Genomic DNA, 25,106 nt, shown 5'->3' on the forward strand with positions numbered 1-25,106 from the left:
GCAAATATTTTCATGTTCACTGTTCTTCAGAATTGGCATTTGTAATTCTCCCATGCTGATCTAAAACTTATTAAACACAAGCAAGCAGCTATTTAACTTCTTAACATTTCAATTCCAAACTCACAGAACAAGTTTTTCTTCCTATTCATTTATTCCATCTACTGTCATTTCCTAAAGTATATAATATGAAAGTTTTCAAAACAAAAATAAAATTCTTTCTTCTCTATTTTCTGTCCATTTTCAGCACTCCAGTGCACTACACGGGTTGAACACCTCTTGTGAGCAGAATTACAAGGGAAAAATTCTATGGAAAGGAATTTTTAAAGTAACTAGAAAGAAAAAGAAACTAAGTAAAACTGATTTTTATTAGAGACCATTTTAGTAACTTACCCTTCAGCAAGTACCACACATCTTCTACCCTTATGTAAGGAACCTTTAAATGTAGGTTTCTGCTGTATTCCTTCTGCTCTACAATTAGCAGTTTTAAATTCAAAGTCATGAGGTGAACCATGATGCCAGGATGGGACAAGTCCCCACTTCATTAAACATAATCCCCTCTCAACTGCAGATGCATTATCATCAATAATGCTTCTGTTTATCAAAACTGGTCTATAAAATAAAACTGTATTTATTTATTTATAATATATTTAATTTAATAAAATTAAAAAAATTAATTAAATATATTATATTTAATTATAATATATTTAATATACATAAAATATAAATATTTGTTTATATTTATATTTTATTTATTTATTCATATATGTATAAAATTTTCCCCAGGGACTTGCAATTGCAAGTAAGGGCTAGGTACACCTGGATACCTGAGCTAAGTATGGCCTCCTTCACTCTTTTAGTCATAAAGATTATAGTATTGTGTCCTCTTCTATAGCTGTTAATAGAGGAGATGAAGAAGGGATCAAGACGAAGAACAAGACAGGAAAGAAGTAGACACAATACTATAATCTTTACTATTAACTTCTAACTCTGGAGGGGCTCCTCCACTCTCCCCTGAAACTATTAGAATAATCGAGGGCTAAGTGGAATTTCATTTTCCTTTAATAACCACTAACCAAGGCAAGCTTGATGACCTTAAGGTGGCAGCCCACAATCAATCTAGACCTCAGGAGGCCAGTAACCCCCCACCCCCCTTAGTTGAACTGAAACTAACTAAAAACTCGACAATTCAAAAAGGATGGACCCTATTGGAAATGATGCAGCTTAGAGAATGGATACGATTGGGACATAGACACAGAAACGGAATGTCAGAAGTATACACCATAAAATACAAAAATTAAACCAAACCTTGGAAAAACAAAAAAAATAATGATAGCTACCATTACAGAATCAAAGAAAAAATAAAAAGGAACAGATGAAACCGAAAATTATATCTATCTTTATAGTGGAGTAAAGATGGAGGAAAGGGAAAGTCAGGCATAATGATGTTCATACATAAATCTTTGAGAAGAAATATTATACATCACAACTACTGGAATGATAGAATCATAGAAACAAGACTAAAGATAGAGATATAGAGAGGAAATATATATAGAGGGGAAAAGAAGAAGAATCAGAGAATTTTTATCAAGAACTACTAAAGATTATAGATCAAATAAACCCTTCTGATCATATTATATGATGGGTGACCTAAATTGCAAGAATTGGTAATACCTCACATAAACCTAACATAGGACTGATAGGTGAACCAACATATAATAATAATGGGAAGAGATTAAGAACATTCATCCTATATAACAATTATAAAATAACGAATACCTACTTTAATATTTACAGATTTATGTGGCAGGCAAGAAATACAGAAAGCTCTATAGACTATAATAGTTAATATGAAATTATCAAATATGATCACAGACATTAGAGTATAGAAGAGCAGAGAGAGAATCAGACCACTACTTACTGGTAGGGAAAATTAAATGGAAACCAAGATGGGAGGAAAGAAAATAGAAATACAGAACTATATAAAATTACACTCTTAGACAATGAGAATATTAGAGGCCTGTATAAGAATAGAATTAGGGATTTGTTGAGCAAAATTCAGGAAAGCAACACAGTGGAGGAAGAATGATCAAACATCAAATATATATTAGAAAATGCTGCAAGAGAGAGTTTGGGAACAAAAAGAAAATGGATAATACACAGAGGTCTAAGAAAGACAATGGAATGAAGAGATCAAACAGATAACTGAAGAAGAAAAAAAAAAGACAGCATATAAACAATGGCTATATTTAAAGACAGATGAATCAGGAAAAGAGCAATAGCAAAGAGAGCTTATAGAAAATAAACCCAGAGAAACGTCTGAAAATTTTATAGCAAAATTAGAACAGACTGCACATTAAAAAGACCTAATATACATATAGAATCCTCAAACAAATGAATAATGATTTAAAAGAAAGAACAAAAATTGATATGATCGAATCAGAAACTTGGCAGGAATATTTCCAGAAGCTATGGCATGATAACTCCTTGATACAAGAATCTTCCTCGAAATATAACATCAGTAATATAGATGAGTTTACATATGAAGAACTACAAAATACCCTCAAACAAAGTAGAACGAGCAAATTACCAGGAGAAGATAATAAAAACACAGAACTTATTAAATTTTCAGGTAAAGAATTTAACATCAGATTTCTAAAATTTATAAACCTAATATACAAAGAGGGAAAATCCCCCAAAAGCTGGGGTAGAGCTCTAGTGATACCAATTTATAAAAAAAGTCTAAAAACAGATTGCAATAACTATTGCAGCATCAGCCTCCTCAATATAGGATGCAAAATATATGCAAAAATGTTAACAAACAAATTAATATCCTATGTAGAATCACAACTGGGAGAAGAACAGAACGAATTCCGTAAGGGAAGATAACGTATAGACTCAGCTTTTATCTTAAAAATAATTACAGAAAAACATAGAGAATACAATATTCAAATAAACGTAGCTTTCATCGATTATATAAAAGCATTTGACAAAATTCTGAGAAATAAAGGAATATCACATTCCAAACTAGCTATACAATGCTCTATTAAACATATACCATAATAATGAAATAGCAATAAGGCAAAATGTTATCATATCCACTTGGAAACCAATAAATAGAATAGTCCGTCAAGGCTGTCCTTTATCACCCATATTATTCAATATATATATATATATATATATATGGATAATATTATCAAAACATGGAGAGAAGTAAATACACGTGGCTTCCAAATTGATCGACATACAAAAATAGACACACTACTCTTTGCTGACGATCAGATCATCTTTGGAAAGACTGAAGATGAACTACAGAAATCAATTTATAATTTAAATAATATTATACAACAGTATGGCCAAGAAATGTCAATGGAGAAAACTAAATTCATGGCTTTTTATTGAAATAATCCTGAAGTAAAATAGTAATAAACATAAAATAATTGAGCAAGTTAATAATTTCAAATACCTAGGCTGTAAACTGTCTTACATAAATGAAATAGATATTGATTTTAAGATGACAAACTTTAATAAAAATCACTGGAGTAATTAACAGAACCTTTAAACCTAACTATGTACAGAAACACACAAGATTCAGAGTCTACAAAACAATAGCCAAACCTACACTATTATATGGAAGTGAGATCTGGACCTTTGGAGAAAGAGACATACAGAGAATTCAGGCAGCAGAAATGAAATTCCTTAGGAAAACAGAAAAACTTACTCTATTAAAAAAGAAATAATGAAATTATTTCTTTTTTAATAAAAAAAAGAAATAGTGAAATAATTAAAAATCTCAAAATCAATCCCATAACAAACTCAATGATCAAATATAGGAAAAACTGGTTAGACCATATAGCAAGAATGCAGAGAGAAAGACTACCAAAACAGATCTTAACATATAATCCTAAGGAACAAGAAGAAGAAGATGGATTGAGTCCGGAAAAGGCCACGCGGCCTAGGGCCTGGATAGGAAGACGACGACAACAACAATGTATAAAACTGTATATAGCAGTTTTATATAACAAAGTTTTCATTAAAATACTGTAATACTAAGAATGACTATACAATATTAATTCCAATCACTGAAGCATAAGCATGTTCAAACATTTTGAACATGCTCATGCTTTCATTAAATTGCAATTAATCTACATACTATAGGACCTTAGTATCCACTGATTTGCTTATCACAGTCAAGATTTTGAGATCCTGTTCTGCAATTTGAAGTCAATTCCAGACTGTCTTATTCTTCAAAAAATATTGAATCTTGCCAGTCATATCTGATGAATAGCAGTCTTTATTCATAAAATATTATACTAATACATTTCTGTTCCATTGTTTTTTCATAATTCTTAGATTTATTTTTGCAAATGGAAATCTTCATTATTGATTATTTCGATTGCAGAGAAAGTCTCATTATCATGTACATATATTAGAATAACTCAGCCAATTTTTTTTTGTCAAAAATACCAAGCTCTTCTTCATTCTCATCAGGCAAAAAACAAATACAGATATCAATAGTAGTTAGAATAGTTGAATTTTCTGAGTTTTTATATTAAAAAAAAAAGGAAGATGCCATCAGCACCCGAAGCCTCGGCCACAATTTTGCCATCGCAGTGAAAGAAGTGCCAGTGCAAGACCTAATGTACAATGTGGAATCCGTCATTTAGCTCTGGAAATAGCTAACATCAGACTTCACATAGCCAATATCCTCTCCCAGTTTTTCAGTTGGGCAGAATAGATTCCTTGAAAGGAATCTATTCTGCCCAACTTGCTGCTCTCAGAAAGTTACAAAAAGATAAAAGTATTATCATCACTGGAGTGGATAAGGGAAAGCTACAGTCGTCCTTAATGCCACTGAATATAATCGGAAAGTGAATACTATTCTCCACCTTGCTACTGACATCACAAAAAACTCAAATCCTTTGGTTTTTGACCCCCCCCCCCCCCAGATATACAGTTTACCAAAAATTCATAATCCCCCACCCCTAAGACTTATAGTCAATGCCATTGATGTACCATGCTACAACTGTCAAAACAGCTGGCAAACTCTTACCCCCCCCCCCCCCACTGATCTTACCACATTCTATATAAAAGAACTCTACAAATTTTAAAACCTTGATTGAAAATCTAACTTTAAATAATACAGATATGTTGGTAAGCTTTAACATCACCTCACTGTTCACCAATATTCATTTGAGTGACACCTTAACACTCTTAAAAAATGTTTTTCCTTTCTTGGAGGAACAAAATTTGCACACAAAACTTTGAAAAATGAGACACAGACTCACCCCCCCCCAAAAAAAAAACTATCTGACTAAGATATGTAGATGATGTGTTCTCTATTTGACCTCATGGCTCAGATACTTAGACTCCTTCCTCTGTTACCTCAATAGTCGACATCCAAGAATCCAGTTTACATTGGAAAAACAAAATAACAAAAAAAAAAAAGTTTACCCTTCCTAGACACCTTAGTGACATGCCTTCCAAATAGTAACTTCTCCTTTGCCAAATAGTAACCACTCTTTCCAACAACATGGCATTATTAAAACTCTAACCAATAGATCTTACTATCTTTGTTCCAGAGGTGCCTCTCTTTCAACAGAATTCAACCATATGCACAACACCCTATCCAATGGCTACAATGGTTATAGAATTTAAAAAAGGATCAATTCCCTTCTCCCCCCCCAATCCTCAGCCATCCCTTCAGAAGGATTTCTGAAATGCCATCACTATCCCCTACATCCTCGGTACATTGGAAAAAAATATCGAGGTCTTTAAAAAAAGTACACACTCTACACAGATTTTAAGCCCAACCAGAAACTTGCTATCCCTATCCATTCCACCCAAGATCAGTTCCCTCCTCTCTCAGCACCTGGAGTATATAAAGCACCTTGTTCCTGCAAGTTGGCTTACTTTGGACAGACAGGTAGATCAGCCATCATCAGTTCAGATCAGGGGTGGGGAACCTTTTTTCTGCCAAGGGTCATTTGGATATTTATAACATCATTCGTGGACCATACAAAATTATCAACTTAAAAATTAGCCTGCTATATTTGGTCAAACATTTAATTAACTCACCTCTAATGTGATGACTGGCACTGCTTTTCTTTGGTGAGGCATGTGATGTTAGCTGGTATCGATGATGTTGCTACTCGCAACTGCTTTTCCAGGATGCGTCGGTTAGTCTGGAGGGCAGTCGACTCTTTGCAATGGTAAGTTCTGAAAAGAACTGCTTGCAGCAGTAAGTCGTTCTGAACACAGATGATGCATATTTCAATGCATTGAAATATGCATCATCAAATGCAGATGAAATATGCATCATCTCTTCAAAGTGGGAAATTCATCATTGCTTACGTAATGTTTATAGAACTCAAGCAGTGGGAGGTTGTTGTACCTAGCTTTCAGCTCATCATCACTATGCAGCTGAATGATTTCATGTTGTGAGTTATCAGGCACATTAGTTGGTTCCACATTGAACAATGTAGCAAAGATGTTCAATTCCATTTGTTTACTTTTCATGTCCTTGAATCTTTCATTAAATGCCTCAATTAGTTTTGCACATTCAAGTGTTGTAGAAGACTTTTGCCCTTCTAGAGTGGGGAAACGCACAGTGTTATTCCTTTCGAGTTGCACTTTCCACAGCCTTAATATAGCTTCAAATGATTTCACGTTTGAAAGCAGGGAGCTGAGAAGCTGGTTGGAGTCCTGCAACTTGACGTTCAGCTCTGAGAGGTACTTGGTAATGTCCACCACGAACGCTAGATCACACAGCCACTTGCTGAGTTCCCTGACAGGTTTTCCCTTCATCTCCATGAACTGCTTGACTTCATCGCGCATTTTGTAAAACCTCATGAGCATGTCCCCATGACTCAGTCACAGCACTTCACAGTGATAAACATGATCACTATACACAGACTCAAGATCATTCAGTAACTCCTTAAACTGGTGGCTGTTAAACCCTCTGCTTTTGACAAAATTTATGCATGACACTACTGTTAACATCACATTGTTGAGCCGCAACAACTGTGCACAGAGACTTTCTTGGTGTATGATGCAGTGGCATATAATTAAATCGCTTGAATCAAGACTGAGACTGAGATGATTCAATTGTTTCTTGACAAATGCAATTAACCCTTTTTGCAAGCCAACCATGGCTAGAACTCCATTTGTAAGGCCACTTAACTTTTCAAATGTTAGCTCAAGTTTTTTCATTGATAAAACAAGTCTCTCAAACAAGTCCTCACCTCTTGTAGTGTCTTGCATGGTTTCCAGTGACAGCAGTTCTTCTCGCATATCAAACTCTGCAGTTATCCCACAAACGAAAAGCCAGTTGAGCAGTATTTGTTATGTCCGTTGTCTCGTCACAAGCCAGAAATGGAAATCTCCTGCAGAATCCCTCAATGTTTTTTCAATATCTTGTGCTAAGTCAGTAATTCGATCTGAGATGGTTCTCCGAGACAAACTAATACTCGGAAACAATTTTAGTTTGTCTGGTGCTAACAACTCCACAGTAGCCACCATGCACTCTTTCACAAACTCTCCCTCTACATGAGGCCTCAGCTTCTTTGCAATTAGTTCATTACATAACTCGTCTGAATAACGTTGTCTCTGTCACAACAAGGCCAAGTGAAAGCAGCTTGTTGCGCTTCCAAACTCCGCTGAATGGCACTGATTTTATCCAGATGCATTTGGCCTCCCAATTCATTGTTAGCAATGAATCTGGACAAATCAAGTGTTAGCAAACAAAGTTTGGACCTGAAAGTACTTTCAGGCACGAACTTTGTTTGCTAACACTTGGAAAAGGATAAAATCCAATATATAATTAGTAGCATAGCCACTAATTTTATATTGGATAAGAGAACTGACAACTTTCTTAAATTATCAGTTCTCTGCTATTACCTTTTATTCCTCAAAGGGTGTAGATGAAGATATTTTAGCCCTGTCTAACTTTTAGCGACTGAGGGGCAGTCAATCTCCACCCATAACCATTCAGAGGTAGCTGGCCAAAACTATCAATGATATTAAACAGCATCTGGTAAAGAGAGTGTGGCTACTACCATCTTATGGTCCCTTGCTAATAACAAGATTTTTTTTTTTTTTGGAGTAGTAGTTCTATGGTTAATTTTGTTCAGTTTACAAGATGAAAAACCAGTTTTTGGGAGAAAAACCTGCTTGTTTATTTCCAAGACCAACAAACTCAGGAAATGGTGGAAGAAAGGCTTAGAAAAAAAGTTCCTCTAGTCAGCAACCAGAAGAATCAAACTTAGAATGGTCTTTCTTCAGGAGGATTAGAATTATGAATGCAAATGCCATTTCCACAAGGCCACGCAGGTGTCATCAGCAACTTCAACAACAATTTATATATTATAAAACAGCAGCAGCCCCAAAGAGAACCCCCATGGCACCCTGATCTCTTTTGAGATCAGGGTTATTTGGCCAAATAACTAATTACCAAATACTCATTTTGAAATATGGGCAAAGCAGACCACAGTCGGTAAGTAAGAGTAAATATCAGAGAATAGCCTAACAGAAAGATTTCATCTCGACATTGTAAAGTAAACAGGTCAATTCATATTTCATAACCCTTTATATATATATATATATATACAGCAGTGAACAAATTAATCCGAACAAGCTGAATTATCATCAAGTTTTTTGTTTTGATTTGGTTATTGTTCCAGTTCAGAATAATTTTAATTTTGGTTTCAGTTTATTCTTTTTGGTTTTGGTTTTAGTTCATTATTTTGGTTGAGTGCTGCATGTTCTAACTGTTTCTAAAATATTTATAATGACCTTTATACAACTAAGTGCCAAGTCTCAGAACCACCACCATCATCATCCTTTTCTCTCTTTTACCATGCGGTGTCGAGGGTTTATTAATCATCGGACCTCAAACCGTTCATAGGATAAGGTCAAGCCCTATGCCCCTGGTGTATCCTATGTCCGTAGTGTTGAGTTCTCAAGGCCAGTTTGCCTGTTTTGTGGGATGAAAACCCCCAGATAAACTGGGGAGAAAAACCCTACTGTCCATGCCCAAGACCGGCTAACTTGGCTATGGCCGAGGAAGATCCTTTAGCTCCTCACGACACCGATGGGAATTGAACCTAGGACACTCCTTCCCCAGATTTACGGTTGCTAAGCGCACCATCACTAGGCTAACCACACGGACCTATCATTCCAAAACCAAACAATATACCAGATGTACTTCCAGAAGAAATAGAACATGCCCTTAAGCAAATGAGTAAAGGTCTTGACCTGATCATGTTAAAGCTGAAGAAATCCAACAAGGTAGACAAATTATTTTCCAAGCCTTGGCTGCCATATTCACATGGTACTTCAAAGAAAGATTCCAGAGGAATGGAAGACCTCAAAAACCATACTTCTATTCATAAAAGGGAACAAGGAAGACATAAAAAACTATCGACCAATCTGTCTACTCATAAAATCATGAACAGAGTAATACTCAACAGAATCCAATATACTCTCGAAGACAACTCCAGCAGAGAGCAGGCAGGATTCAGAAGAGGCTTCTCCACAACAGATCATATCCAGGTCATTTCACAACTAACAGAAAAATGCAGAGAATACCAAATCCCACTATGTTTCCTCTTTATTGATTTTAAAAAAGCATTTGATACCATAGAACACAATGCAGTCATCAGTGCTTAATGGAAATAAATGCGGACTCTACTTACATCCACATGATAAAAGAAATTAACAAAAATCAGACACACAAATAACTCCATTTAATCAACCTATAAATATAGATATAAAGAGAGGGGTCTGCCAAGGCGATGTGATTTCCCCCAATCTATTTACTAGCACTTTAGAATACATTCTGAAAAAAAATAGACCTAAACAGAGGAATAAGCATACTGGTTAAAAACTAAAAATCCTTATGTTTGCCAATGATCTAGTACTGATATCCCACAACCCAAAAGACCTAGAAATGGGTGAAAAAATATACACAAACAGCAGTAAGATAGCCTTAAAAATGAATCTAGAAAAAACAAAATAGATCAGAAACATCTACACAAGTGACAGTCACCTATGTATTAATAACATCCCTATAGAACAAGTTGTCTCCTACAATTACTTAGGACAAACAATAAAATGAATAACAATTTATCTGAAGAACTAGCAAAAAGAAAGAAAGCTGCATGGCTATCATTCAACAGACTAAAAGAACCGCTTACTGATCCAAATCTTGCCATCTCTCCAAAGGCAAAACTATTTAATAGTGACATTCTCCCATCACTCACATATGAATCAGGAACATGACAAGAAAAAAAGAAGAGACTCTCAGAATAACTCAGCATGCAATAAAACATAGGATTTGTAACATCAGTAGAAACATGGAACTAAGAAAGAGAGATCAGGCATAAAAGATGTAACCACAGTATATGAAAGCAAGATGAGACATATAGAACACTCAACTGGCAACCAAGAATAAAGAGAAAACCAGGAAGACCACCTACAAGATGAGAAGATCCAGTAGTGAAATCTATGAATATAACATGAAAGAGAGAAGATCGAGATCGTTGGAGGCATCTTTGTGACCTGCCCTCATGGAGAAATCCTGAGTGAAACACAGGTCCATCAAGGTAATCAAAGTAATCAAATGTTGTGCATTTTTAATAGTGTACACAAGTTGACATCTGTAGTGTTTTAGCTATAAAATTTTGTAGCCATAAAATGGATACATCTCGAAGAAAGCATTCACAAATATGTACATTTCTCAGCACACATCCATGACTCAAAGACAAATTGTCAATGAGCATGGTGTTGGTTTGGGTACTGTTAATGCGATTTCAAAGGGATTTATGGAGACAGGTACCTTTCCTCCTGACAAAAAAGGAAAATGTGGGCAAAAAAAGAAAAACTACACTTACTTAAGATGACAGTCTGTTGAAGATTGTTGGAAGCAGGGAGGACTGCCCACAGACCAAAAAAGAAACAACCACTGACAAAGGATATGCAAAAAAGGAGGCTCAATACCTAAGCAAACTAATAAACTTATTAGGAACAGAGGAGCGCATATAAGTTATTGTATAAAGTTGGAGTTTAATTTTTGTACTTACTTTCTTGTGAAATTAAGATTTTTCTTTAAAACGTGAGTGTTCAGATTAATTTATTCACTATTGTATATATATGTACACACACACACTACTTGGAAATAACTCAGTGGACACCATAGTAGGAGGAACAAATAGCCATGGTACCTACCTTGATAAGGTCCCATATCTTAAGCTGCAATCACTGCAGCAATCCTATGGGACATATTTTCCACAAGCATATGATAGCGATCAATCAGAATTTTGGACCATTCTTACTGTAGGCTTGAAATGAGGTCCTGGACTGTTGTGGAGAAGACATTCCTTGATTTCACCCAATGCTCCACTTCATCTCACAGATGTTTATCAGGACTCTGTGGAGATCAGTCAAATGTGCTGATGTTCATGTCCACAAACTAAGCAGTTACAGCAAAAGCCTTACAACACAGTACATTTTCTTGTTGAAGGAGATAATGGTCAGTTCCATAGAAATGCCACAAACTAGGAAGCATTGCATCATCCAGAATGTTCGGATACCTCTCGGAGTTCAATATTCATGGCACCACAAACAGAAGTCTGAAGCTAAACCAAGAAAAACAGGAACATGCCTTCACACTGCCTCTGAATTTCCTAGTTGGAGTTATGCACCCTGTTAAGAGATTCACCAGGCATCTGGTGAATCTCTCAACAGAGTGCATATGCACTCTGGAGAGTGCAGTGTGATTTGTCACTCCATAACACAGCTTTCAAAGCTTCCACATACCAGTGTACATGCTCTTTGCACCACTGAAGAAGATGTTGCATGTTGATTTGGGTAATGTGGGGCTTCTATATTGTGGTCCTACAATGGAAACCCATGTTGTGAGCCATGGTTTTGAATATTGTGCAGATTTATGTGCCACATTTAACATGTCGGCTGACAAATGATGGTTTTTACATATTATCCCTCGTAGCACCCCACAGTCATGTTCAGTGAGTATTATGGATTGTCTACCGCAGATAGCACTTGCAGTTGACTTCCTGCACTTCCTTCTCAGTATGGTATCACTGACTGTTGACCTGGGATGGGCCAATTTGTCAACATTTTCCCGTATTGTTAGACCTGCAACATGGCATCCTATCACAATGCCTCTTTCATTAGTTCTCTTCTCGCAGCCATTTCACACAGACAGAGTTGCACAAATTTGGGAAATTTATACTGGCTACAAACATGACTTGTTAAATGACATGATGCACCCTGTCCATGGGGGGGTTGCCAGCTGACTTCTTTTCAAGCAGTCTAGCTATCCTATTCTTCCCATCCATACCTTAGAATGGATTGAGTCCCTCCTAATGAGAGACTTATGATGCATCAATGCAGCCAGTTTGTCACTCCTTTGCAGCATCACCTAAGGGCAACATTCATGACTGTAATGAGAGTGTGTTCACGGGGATGGTTTGCCTGTTCTAGGAGATGATAAACCCAAGTTGCCAGGTGAATAAACCCCCCCATCTCCATATGAGACCGGCTAACTCACCTTTCATTGAAAAAGACCAGATAAAGGTTCCTCGGATCGTGGACGGGAATTGAACCCAGGTCTTTCTTACGAAAGGGCTTCGTCTATATCGACTATATATATATATATATATATATATAAACTACAGAGGCTTATATATATATATATATATAAGCCTCTGTAGTTTAGTCGATATAGACGAAGCCCTTTCGTAAGAAAGACCTGGGTTCAATTCCCGTCCACGATCCGAGGAACCTTTATCTGGTCTTTTATATATATATAAAAAGAGAAAAAGAGGTAGAAACATGGAAAGTTTTTTAGCAGTGTAATAGTGCAAGCTAATGCAACTCAGCTGTAGAAGATTGTATTCTCATAAGTTCTCTGGTCTTTATTCGAAGCTTTTTAAATATATATATAAACAGATTAATCCACATGCACATATATGTATATATATCCCAGGTCAACAATCAGTGATACCATACTGAGATGGAAGCACAGGGAGTCAACTGCTAGTGCTATCAGCGGTGGTCAATCCATCACACTCAAACGCACATATATATATCAGTGGCGTTGCATGTCAATTTTGGTAGGGTGTGCTCTCATTGCTTATGCAACCCATGCTACAAAATTCACGTGAATTTGACAGTATGATTGCATTTTTATCTATGTATGAAAGCTTTAAGAGTACATAATACATACGTGCTCATCTTAATCGGTCTAATGCAGTTTAACTGTAGGGTAACTTTGAATACTTTATCGATTAATTGTAACCAAATCTACACAGAGTGGGGAACAATGAGTTAATGAAGGAGAATGCTATATCTGGTTGATATATTTGAATTACTCAAACATGTAAAATTTGGAAGAGGACAACGAGGCTTACCTCCTTCAACTACAATACTGTTTCCCATTGTAAATATGGGCAAAAAAGTTAAAATTTATCGAAAATTATATATTAAAATCTCTATATTATATATAAAAACTTGCCTACCATGTCAGTTCACTCTTCACACAAAACAGATGAAACTCAGAAAACAAAAACAGGCACTCATGCAAAATGACAACGTTCATTTGGATTGGTTGACACAATAACCATTCACAGCCTTTAGGCGCTATTGTCTCAGAGCTCACACTTCCTCGCCTTCTGAACAGTTTAAAACTACTAGAATGCTAAGAATTTAATCAGCTGTGCCATCTGTACATCTCTGCAAAGGGGCTCAAAGGTGTATATATTTTGAACACACACCCAGGCTATTAAAGCGAATGTGATGCAATGTTTATTTATGCGTCGAAAAGTGTCATCTTTATGAAGAATTAGTATATTGTGTTTACTTTTAAACACAAAGTCTGGAAACAATTAGGGGAGTCTTTAACAGGAATAAATGCAAATCCACCAAATAGCAACATTGGTGATATTGCTATTCAATGGATGAGAACTGCACACCAAGTACAAACTGAATATTCACCCTGATACACTCACACACATGTGTATGTATACACACAGGGTGTTCCATAAATTTGTAAATATTTCAATAATTCATAAAAATTGGACACATCGGTATATTAGAGTGCGGTTTGCATGAAAGTGAATCACAAGGAGGAGGATTTTTTTGGCAGGAGAAAAAATTTAGTTCAAATTTTCACCGATGGAGGGAGCTGTACCACATGCCTCATTTGCAAATCCGTGCAAATGAGAGTCCTATAAAATGCAGGGGGTACCACTTGCAAATCTTTAGTTCAAATTTTCACTGATGGAGGGAGTTGTACCACATGCCTCATTTGCAAATCTGTGCAAATGAGAGTCCTATAAAACGCATGGGGGGTACCACTTGCAAATCTTTAGTTCAAATTTTCATCGATAAAGGATGCTGCACCCATACCTTATTTACAAATATGTGCAAATGAGAGTCCTATAAAACACAGGGTGTACCACAGCAGCTCATAATGAACGCATGCGAATTCCCAGTCATTGGTGCGAATAGAACTGTTTTTGTGAAAAAAGCTTGTTGCTGTGATGATGACATTGGCAGATAAGGCATTGCTAGTGAAGTTGTTTCATATAAGTGGGGAACCAGTAGTGGAAGCTTTATGCAAATTTTGAATTCAGAAGAGAATGAAGAAAGGTTGAGGTCCTATTACTCCTGCCGGACTAGTCTCTAATGCGTTTAAAGGAAACTGGAAATTTGTCAGATTGCTGTCACACCGGCAGACCTGTGTTATCCAAAGCTCATACCAGCACTGTGGTATTGCAAATGAACACCCTAGTGGCACAATCAATGAGCAGTGTAAACAGTGCATGGAAAGCTACAAGAACCATGGCTATAGAGAAAGTGTCCATATTCTGCATTCTTCATGGTGTGTTATACTTGCATCCATACAAGCTGCAATCTCTTTACCAGCTGTTCCCAAGTGATACCACTAAGAGGGAGGAATTTGCAATGTGGGTTTTGACAAAAGTCTCAGAAGACCCACAATGGCTGTACATCTTCTGGACAGATGATGCATATTTTTCATTGCATTTGATAGTTAATATCAAGGTTTTTGTATGGTCTATGTATGATGAGAACAAACAGTTCATAACATCCATCAGGCCAGTTAAACCTGATCAATACTGTAATAAAATAATCCATGTGTTGATGCTTAATGGAATATTATCAGCACTGAGAAAGGATTAAAACTAATTTTAATGCCTCCAATATTTTGTCTCAGTCACAGAGACATCTTCAGGGATTACAAAAAATGTTTTATAACAATACACACAAATACAATAAAACAGTGAGTGAAACTAAAGTCCTATCTAGGTGGTGTGCCCTCTAAGGGTGTTTGCAGGTGGCCTAGGATGCAAAGCAGGATCTCTGATAATTAATGTTTCTCAAATTTTGGGAAGTTTCATGTAACCATATTTGTTTAAATTAGGTTGATTCCTGAGTGCAGATGCAGATTCAAAGAACAGTCTTTCTTTTTTTTGAATTTACTATGGTGGAGCATAGTGGTTTTTTTCCAGGAGATCCTGTGGATTGTATCCAAAACATGGTCTGCACGGCCAGATTGACCATTATCGTGATTGTAGATGTATGATGTGTTCTTCTAATCGGATAGTTGCTGATCTACCTGTCTGTCCAAAGTGAGCCAGTTTACAGGAACAAATGGGCTTTGGACAGACAGGCAGATCAGCAACCATCCGATTAGAAGAACACAAGTCATACATCCGCAATCATGATTATGGTCCATCTGGTCTTGCCGACCATGTTTTGGTTATTTTCCAGGAGATCCACAGGATCTCCTGGAAAATAACCACCATGCTCCACCATAGTAAATTCAAAAAAGAAAGACTGTTCTTTGAAGCTGCATCTGCACTCAGAAATCAACCTAATTTAAACAAATACAGTTGCATAAAACTTCCCAAAATTTGAGAAACATTAATTATCAGAGATCCCTCTTTACATTCTAGGCCACCTGCAAACACTCTTAGAGGGTGCACCACCTAGATAGGATTTTAGTTTCACTCACTGTTTTATTGTATTTGTGTGTGTTGTTACAAAAAGTTTTTTTGTAATCCCTGAAGATGTCCCTGTGACTGAAACAATATATTGGAAGAATTAAAATTAGTTTTAATCCTTTCTCAGTGCTGATAATATTCCATTAAGCCTCCAACATGAATGTAATAAAAGACAAATGTATAGGCTTCTTCTGTGAAGGGTTCGTGTCTTTAAATAGCAAACCAAGGCAACTCCGGTGACAAAGGTCATGTTCTCATAAGTTTGCTAGTAATAGTTGTCCTAAACATAACCATAATGAAAGTTGTTTTTTTTTAAGTTGCTTCCACAAAAGGTTATTTGCAAGCCTATAGTACATTTTGTACCTTGGGTGGGCAGCTAAGGAGGTTTTTTTCCTATTTTTTTTTTAATTAATTTTATATATTTTTTGCATTTTTTAAATTTATTTTTTACATAGTCCAGACACCCTGTACTAGAGACCAAACATGGAACTTTTTTAAGCCACTTCAGCCCTCCAATAAGTGGGGTGGTGGTCTCACACTGGGCAATGAAATTCATCTCCCACCTAAGAGACAATCACAACATCCATGCCTACAGCTGGATTCAAACCCACAACCTGTTGGAGTGTCATCATCATCATCAAATTCCTGCCATGTACCCACAAGGGGTGTACAGGATATGATAGTACTACATGAAAAAATTATATCATTACTAACTTCCTATCTACAATTTTCCTCCAAATCAGTCTGTTACTTGTCAAGACTCCGACATTATCAGATCTTATATTTCTATCGTCTAAGGCACTTTGTACCGTATCAATCCACCTATATCTTGGTCTTCCTCTGGGTCGTTTTGCTACCAAACTGGCAGAGAACACTTGTTTTGCTAATCTTTCCTCGCCCATTCTGTTTAGGTGACCATACCAGCTGAGATTAGCTCTACTAACGCATTCCTGGATGCAGACAATGTCAAGTTCTTTCCTAATATTCTCGTTTTTTATATGATAATGCCATTGATGCCATCTGTCAATGCCTATAATCTTTCTCAGGGCTCTCATATATGCAGGCTCTAGTCTATGGTCAAGTGTTTTACTTCTGACCCAGCTCTCAGATCCATAAGTTAAAACTGGATTGAACACTGTCTTGTATACAGCTAATTTAGTGTTCCGACTAATTTCTCTCTTATTCCATATGAATTTATTCAATTGACTTCCCACCATACTAGCTTTGCTGATTCTGTTGTCTATTTCTATATTTAATTTACCATCTTCACTAAAAATCGTGCCTAAGTAGCTGAAATGTTTTACTTGTTCCACAGGTTCTCCATTCACAACACAGTTGACATTTTCAATGATTCTGCCTATTTTCAATGTCTTTGTCTTTTTATTGCTGACCTTCATACCATATCTATTACAACAGCTATTCAATTTAGTCAGAGAATCTTGCAGACTTGTAGCGGATTTCTTTAGAAGTATAACATCATCCGCATAAAGCAAAGAGCTGACATTAACATCTCCAATTTTGATATCATGTTTAATACCACTTTCCTTCATAATGTGATCCATATAGATAATGAATAACAGAGGGGATAATGTACATCCTTGTCTCACACCAGATTTAACATTAAACCATCTTCCTGTACTTCCTTCAATTCTCACTGCTGACTTACAACTCAAATAAAGACAAAGTATTGCTTGATATAATGCCCCATTGACACCATATAACTGCAGCGTATTGAATAGCTTCTCTCTTGGCACATTATCATATGCCTTTTCCAAATCGACAAAACTTAAATACAGATCTTTGTTATATTCCCATGCTTTCTCGACTATTTGTCGTAAAGTGAAGATCTGATCCTGACAGCCTCTGTTTGGCCTGAATCCAGCTTGTTCTTCACCAAGCTTTTCTTCCACAATTCTTCTCAACCGTTTCTCAAGTATACTTGCATAGATTTTGCCAGGAACACTCAGTAGGGAAATACCTCTGTAATTCTCACATTCAGTTTTATTTCCCTTTTTATATATGGGTACTATGAGAGCTCTACTCCAATCATCGGGAATTCGTCCCTCTGTCCAGGCTTTCTGAACTATGCTGTGCAGCCACTGTAAGTCTCTTATACCACCATACTTCAGCATTTCTGGTTTAATATCTATGCCTGCTGCCTTTCCACATTTCAAGCCTTTGATGGCTTTTTCTACTTCAAGTATGGATATGTATTCCTGCCTGCATGCCTGGTCAGTGTTTTTTACCACTGTGCTGTCATCACTGCTTGTTCCATTTAGCAGTTTTTCAAAGTAATTACTCCATACTTCAAAGATATCTTTTTCTCCAGTTTTCATATCACCTTTATCATCTCTAACTCCTTTTACAGCACTCTTTCCTCCATTCCTAAGCTTCTTCAACAACCTCCAGAATATTTTGCCACCTTCTTGATATTTATTTTCTATATTCTTGCCAAAGTCCTCCCATGACTTTTGTTTAGCTAGTTTTACACAGTGTTTAGCATTCTTGCATTTGTCTCTATATTCTCTAAGAGCACAAGTGACTTATTTGACAGGAACTTTTGATATGCTTCCTTCACTGCCTCTTTAACTTCCTGTGTCCACCAGGGAGTTCTGATTTTTTTATCCTTGCAGACAACCTCACCACATGCCTCTCTGGCAGAATCAATCAATGTTTTCTTCAGAGTTTGCCACTGAATCTCCAAGGTTTGATTCCTGTTCTCAAACTCTTTTTTTCTTCAACAATCTTTGTGTATTTTAGTCTACAGTTCACATCTGAGAGCTGTTCAACTTTTATTCACTTGAAAACTTTTTACATGTTATTCTTTTCAATATGAAATTTAATTTTATCCTGCTCAAGACTAAATAGTGATCACTTCCAATTTCAAATCCTCTGTACACTCTGGTGTCCTGCACCAGGGAGAAAATATCACTATCAACAATAACATAGTCAATGAGACTTTTCTTATTCCTAGCCTCTTCTCTCCATGTGAATTTGTGCACATTTTTATGTTGGAACATGGTGTTAGTAATAACCAGTACATGTCCTGAGCAGAAATCCAACAGAAATTTGCCATTATTATTAGCTTTGCTCTTTTCTCCAAATTTTCCCATTGATATGCTTCCTTCACTGCCTCTTTAACTTCCTGTGTCCACCAGGGAGTTCTGATTTTTTTATCCTTGCAGACAACCTCACCACATGCCTCTCTGGCAGAATCAATCAATGTTTTCTTCAGAGTTTGCCACTGAATCTCCAAGGTTTGATTCCTGTTCTCAAACTCTTTTTTTCTTCAACAATCTTTGTGTATTTTAGTCTACAGTTCACATCTGAGAGCTGTTCAACTTTTATTCACTTGAAAACTTTTTACATGTTATTCTTTTCAATATGAAATTTAATTTTATCCTGCTCAAGACTAAATAGTGATCACTTCCAATTTCAAATCCTCTGTACACTCTGGTGTCCTGCACCAGGGAGAAAATATCACTATCAACAATAACATAGTCAATGAGACTTTTCTTATTCCTAGCCTCTTCTCTCCATGTGAATTTGTGCACATTTTTATGTTGGAACATGGAGTTAGTAATAATCAGTACATGTCCTGAGCAGAAATCCAACAGAAATTTGCCATTATTATTAGCTTTGCTCTTTTCTCCAAATTTTCCCAAAATATTTTTGTATGTCTCACAATCATTTCCTACTCTGCTATTTAGATCCCCAACAAGGACCAACTTTTCCTTTTTAGTCCAGAAACCCTGTACCAGAGACCAAACATGGAACTTTTTTAAGCCACTTCAGCCCTCCAATAAGTGGGGTGGTGGTCTCACACTGGGCAATGAAATTCATCTCCCACCTAAGAGACAATCACAACATCCATGCCTACAGCTGGATTCAAACCCACAACCTGTTGGAGAGTGGATATGCTAACTACTCAGCCAACCAAGTATAATAAAACTGCCATTAAATTGTATAGGGAACATTTATTTTAAAAATATTTGTTCTGATAAAAATCAGAACAAATATTACACTTATTTTCTCAACAAAATAAAAATACTAACAGAATTTTTATTTTATTATTATGCGACACCTCCAGGGAGTCCAAAGGCTCATCGATGGAGAGTGTGCCAACAGCATCGAACAATTGAATCCTTCCAACTACTAACCGCCCTCAAACTTGCTTAACTTTTTGAGTGAGCCATTAGTAGCAGAGGCTCTACCAATCGACCAACCTTTGTGAAATACAGAGAATAATTATTAGCTTTATTCATCAAAATGAATTTGCACTAAATTATGTAGAAAAGGAAATTTTTTAACGTCTTTGAGACAAGTATCCTACATCTAGTTTTTTCATAAATATAAATCTCACCTTTTCTAAAAAACTCTTTTGATGAATATGCTGGTAGCTGGTACTGAAAGAAATTTTTGCTGAGAAATTATACTGCAGAATAAGTTTACTCATTAACCTTGGATTTTTTAAATTTTTTTTTATTTGAACTTGGTATAAAATATTATTTGACACCTCCAAGGAGTCCAAAGACTCATCGAGGGAGGGCACCTGCTCTACAACTCTGTCTCCACCACTCAATCCACCAACTGACTGCAACCACACCAATGCCATCTACCACCGATCACCACCACTACCATTTCCACAGACAATCACAAATATCCATGCCCATGGCAGGATTCGAACCCGCAGCCCTTTGGCTGGAGAGAGGATACGCTAACCACTTGGCCAGCCTTGCTGGTATGACCTGTTATCTAATGCAATCGTTTCATCCATAATGTAATGCAAAGATGTTGCCCATTTGTCATCTGTAAACTTTTTTTTTAGAATGATCGTTAATGTCAAATAACCAATTCCTCATTTCATGATATTGCTGCAAATCACATCCTGCATTTGTCAATCACCCACTGTATAGTTCCATATATAACCCTTTTTCACAAAGTCCTAATATGGATGCCTACAACCCAAGTGATCACTTCAAGGTGACTTTTATCTGGAGAAAGATGCAACACTTCATTTACAACAATATCATCTGATGAGATAATCAAATACAAGATCCTTGATCCAGGTGTCATCTCTGCTACATACTGCTTAAGGTAGCTGTCAATCAAGAAATTCATTCTCATTGGTTCCCGATGCTGACTCTTTATTCTAGTCTATATTACCATAATTGAAATCACCCATAATGATCATAATTTTCTTATTACCCACACCAATCTGTCTAGACATACATTTCCTTCTCATTGCTTTCCACATTGTTGTTGTTGTCGTCTTGTCCTTTGAAGAGTCTCAGATGTTTCTATGTGCTCCTTGAACTGCTTTGGCTATGTCAATGATTTTGTTTGTATAGGGCTGTTGTTCAGAATTAGGATTTATTTCTTGCAAGGCTGCTGTAATTGCTGGACAGGTAAAGATGTAAGTGGGTGTCAGTTCAGTATTAGGGCAGTTGTTGCAGTTTCTGTATGTTCTCTCATATCATCTGTATTGATCTTCATTCTTCTATAATGTCCTGTTTGTAGTCTTGCTATCGTGGTGGAAGTCTTTCTGTCAGTATTGATTTCGGGAATTTGATGTTGTATCACTGATGTCAGTGGAATTAGTTTAGCTTTTGCTAGTGCGTTAGCATCAGCAAGAGTTATCAAGTGAGTTTTTCTTGGTTGAGTTCTCTGGCCTCTTTTGCTAATTTATCAGCTGCTTCATTGTAATCAATGCCTATATGAGTAGGAATCCATTGTAAATTGCAACTTTTTCCTAAACACTTTAGTTGATTTAAGAGTTTATAGGTGTCTTGTGTGAGCTTAGTATTGCCATTTTTGATTGCCTCCATAGCTGATCTTGAGTCACTGTAAATTATAATTTCCTCAGATTGTTGAGATGATGATAATTTTAAGTAGGCTTCGAGTGCTTTATTTATTGTGCAAAGTTCACTGGTAAAATTGGAAGCAATTCTCCCAGATCCAACTTTTATTGAAAGTTTTTCACCTTTTGAGAGTAGGAGAACACCAGTGCCTCCATTAATCATATTGTTGTCTGACGATCCATTAGTATAACAAATAACCTGTTTGGAGGATGAAAGAAGGTTGATAGTATTTACGCCTTTTTCTTTGAGCATTTCTTTTGATTCTTTTTTTTGTACAGAGTTTGGTTAGGTTTAGATTTATGGAGGTATTTGGAGGTAAAGGACTGAAAATAGAGGTTCTTTGTTTATGTGGGCATTTAGCTGATCAAGACCTATTTCCTTCCTGATAGTGTCATTATATTGTAAAGTTGATGATCTGTGAAGTCTGCATTTTTGATTCCAATGTTCATAAGTTTTTAGGGAGATATGATTGCTTTAGTAGCTTCTGATATTATTTATGAATTTTACGGTGGCAAATTTTTGTCTGTTCTCCAGCAGGTCAATCCCACATTCCTATTGGGCTCTGATGTTAAAAGTAGATGAGACTGCACCAATGATAATCTTGGATGCTTTTGCTTGTATTTTGTCTAATTTTTCCTTTACCGATGAGGCCAAAGGTGACCAGATAGGTGCTGCATATTCCATTATTGCCCTTATTAGTGTAGTGTAGTGTAGTGTAAGTAGTTTCGAGGATTTCTGGCTTTGCACCCCAATTTGTTCCACAAAGCCTTTTCAGTATATTTAATTTTTTTTTAAAAGCTCTGTTGGAAGCGTTAGAGATGTGTTGTGCAAAACGTAATTCCTGATCAAGCATAATACCAAGGTATTTGAATGGAGTTGGTGTACGGAGACTTGAAAGAGTGTTGATGAATGATGTGGAAGTGGATGCACAGACTCAGGGAAACTAGATTTATTAAGAGGGGGGGGGAGTAGATATGCTGACTTTAGGGGGGCAGTTAAGTGTATGAATGAGTATATTATGCCCGAGCAAGTACAACGGACAACAAATCAGAATGGGATAGTTAGTATAAGGCATCAAAGTAAGGATGGGACAAATGGGCTTCTGCGATTTATGTACACTAATGCCAGGAGTATTAGGAACAAGAAGGAAGAGTTTTTGGCCATGGTTGGCACTTCCAGGCCAGAGGTTGTCGGTATTAGTGAAACATGGCTGACAGAAGATGATAAAGCTAGTGGGATTGAATGCGACGGGTATAGCGTGTTCAGGAGTGACAGGGTGAATAAAAAGGGGGGAGGAGTGTTAGTGATGATAGCTGATGATCTTCAGCCAAGGAGTATTGAAGTTGAACTGCATGATGGGGAAAAAAGCACATTTGAGGCTGTTTGGTGTGAGATACAATTCAGCAGAACAAAATATACAATTGGGTGCTGCTATAGACCGGGTGATGGAGTGGATGGTGGGGATAGTATGGATAAGCAAATAGAAGAAATGAGTGGAAGGAGGGTAATTATTATGGGTGATTTCAATTATGGTAACACTGACTGGAAAGAGGAGAGGGCACATGGGAGGAAGGAATTGGATTTTATGCGGTTATTAAGGGACAACTATCTACGCAACATGTATTGGAAAATACCAGGGGGCAGAGAGTGCTGGACCTAGTAATTGCAACCGAGAATGTGGCTGTAATGAACATGACCATGTTGCCACCAATTGGTGAGAGTGACCATAAAGTCATGACTTGGGAGGTGGCTAAAGGAGTCGAATTTACAATTAAGACAGGGTACATGTGGAATTACCGGGCTGGTAAGTATGACAAGCTTAGGTGTGTGCTTGGCTCAATGCCATGGCATGTAAAACTGCAAGGGCTGGATGTTGATAGTGCATGGGAGGTGGTTAAGAACTGTTTGCAGGAGGCAATGGTTGACTGTATACCAAGAGTCCGAATAATAAATCAATTAGGGGTTAAATGGATGAATAACACTATTAAGCTTGAGCTGCAAAAAAAGAAACAATTGTGGAGGAAATTTAAGGAGAAGGGTGACCATCAGGCGCAGGAACAGTATAAAGCTCAGGCCAGGATGGTAACAAGGGTGGTAAGAAAAGCAAAAGCAGATTACGAAAGGAAATTGACCACGCAGGCTAAAGAGAATCCCAAACAGTTTTTTCAATATGTTGCAAGTAAAAGGAAAAATGCTCATGGTAGAATGATCTTAAAAAATGCTGAGGGTAGGGAGGTAACCGAATCAGTCGATATTGTGGAATTACTGAGCGAGCACTTTGCAAGAGTATATCATCCAGGTGGTGACTTTGCAGGAATGGAAGAACCAACAGCTTATACTGGAATTGTGATGAATGAAGTAGAGGTAACTAGTCTATTACAGAACCTCAATGTCAATACATCTGTGGGATTGGATGGTATACCAGCTTGTGTCGTACGTGAAGCGGGCGGCCAAAGAATTGTCAGTGCCCTTGACCATTTTGTTTAATTTGAGCCTCAGGACTGGGTCAGTCCCAAGGGGGTGGAAAGAGGGGAAAATAGTTCCACTGCACAAAGGTGGTTCCAAGGCTGCTGTTGAAAATTACCGGCCAAACAGCATAACAGGAATCATTATCAAGGTCTTAGAGAAAATAGTCAAGAGGAAAATACAAGATTGGATAGAAGAAAATGGGATACTGTATCGGGGACAGCATGGTTTTGTGAAGGGTAGGTCATGCCTCAGTAACTTGCTCACGTATTATAACACAGTGACGGCTGAACTGGATAAGGGTAATGGGTTTACGGTGATTCTACTGGACCTTGCCAAGGCCTTTGACAGGATACCACATGGAATTCTAATCAGTAAATTGGGGCATATGGGGATGGACATAGGGTTGGTGAGATGGATAGGAGGGTGGTTGACGGAGAGATATCAGAGAGTGGTTTACTCAGGAGTAGAGTCCACAAGACGGCCTGTGACTAGTGGTGTGCCACAAGGATCTGTTCTTGGACCACTGCTGTTTAATTTGTTCATAAATGATATAGGAAAGGATCTGAGAGGAACAGTTCATTTGTTTGCGGATGATGCGAAGTTGGGTAGGGCAATAGTGAATGCAGATGACGTCAAAATTTTGCAGGATGATTTGGATAGATTGGAGGTCTGGGCTAAGGAGAATGGATGTCAGTTTAATGTGGCAAAATGTAAGGTTATGCATTTTGGG

At 37.0% G+C, this 25,106-nt stretch overlaps 1 protein-coding gene across 5 annotated transcripts in view; it reads right to left on the reverse strand.

Annotated features, from left to right (window-relative positions):
* Positions 1 to 25,106, reverse strand: part of LOC150110721 (sec1 family domain-containing protein 2) — a 397,942-nt gene that overhangs the window by 81,849 nt on the left and 290,987 nt on the right. For all 5 annotated transcript variants that reach the window (XR_016549025.1, XM_090400427.1, XM_090400445.1 and 2 more), the window contains exon 18: positions 391 to 609. Coding sequence is in view for 4 of the 5 variants with exons in the window: in XM_090400427.1 (XP_090256553.1) it covers positions 391 to 609 (219 nt within the window). In the remaining variant the exon portion in view is untranslated. The remainder of the gene's footprint in view (positions 1 to 390; positions 610 to 25,106) is intronic.

The sequence above is a fragment of the Typopeltis vanoorti genome, chromosome 1, assembly GCF_054136105.1.
Source record: "Typopeltis vanoorti isolate ZY-2024b chromosome 1, IOZ_Tvanoo_1.0, whole genome shotgun sequence".
Lineage (NCBI taxonomy): Eukaryota > Metazoa > Arthropoda > Arachnida > Uropygi > Thelyphonidae > Typopeltis > Typopeltis vanoorti.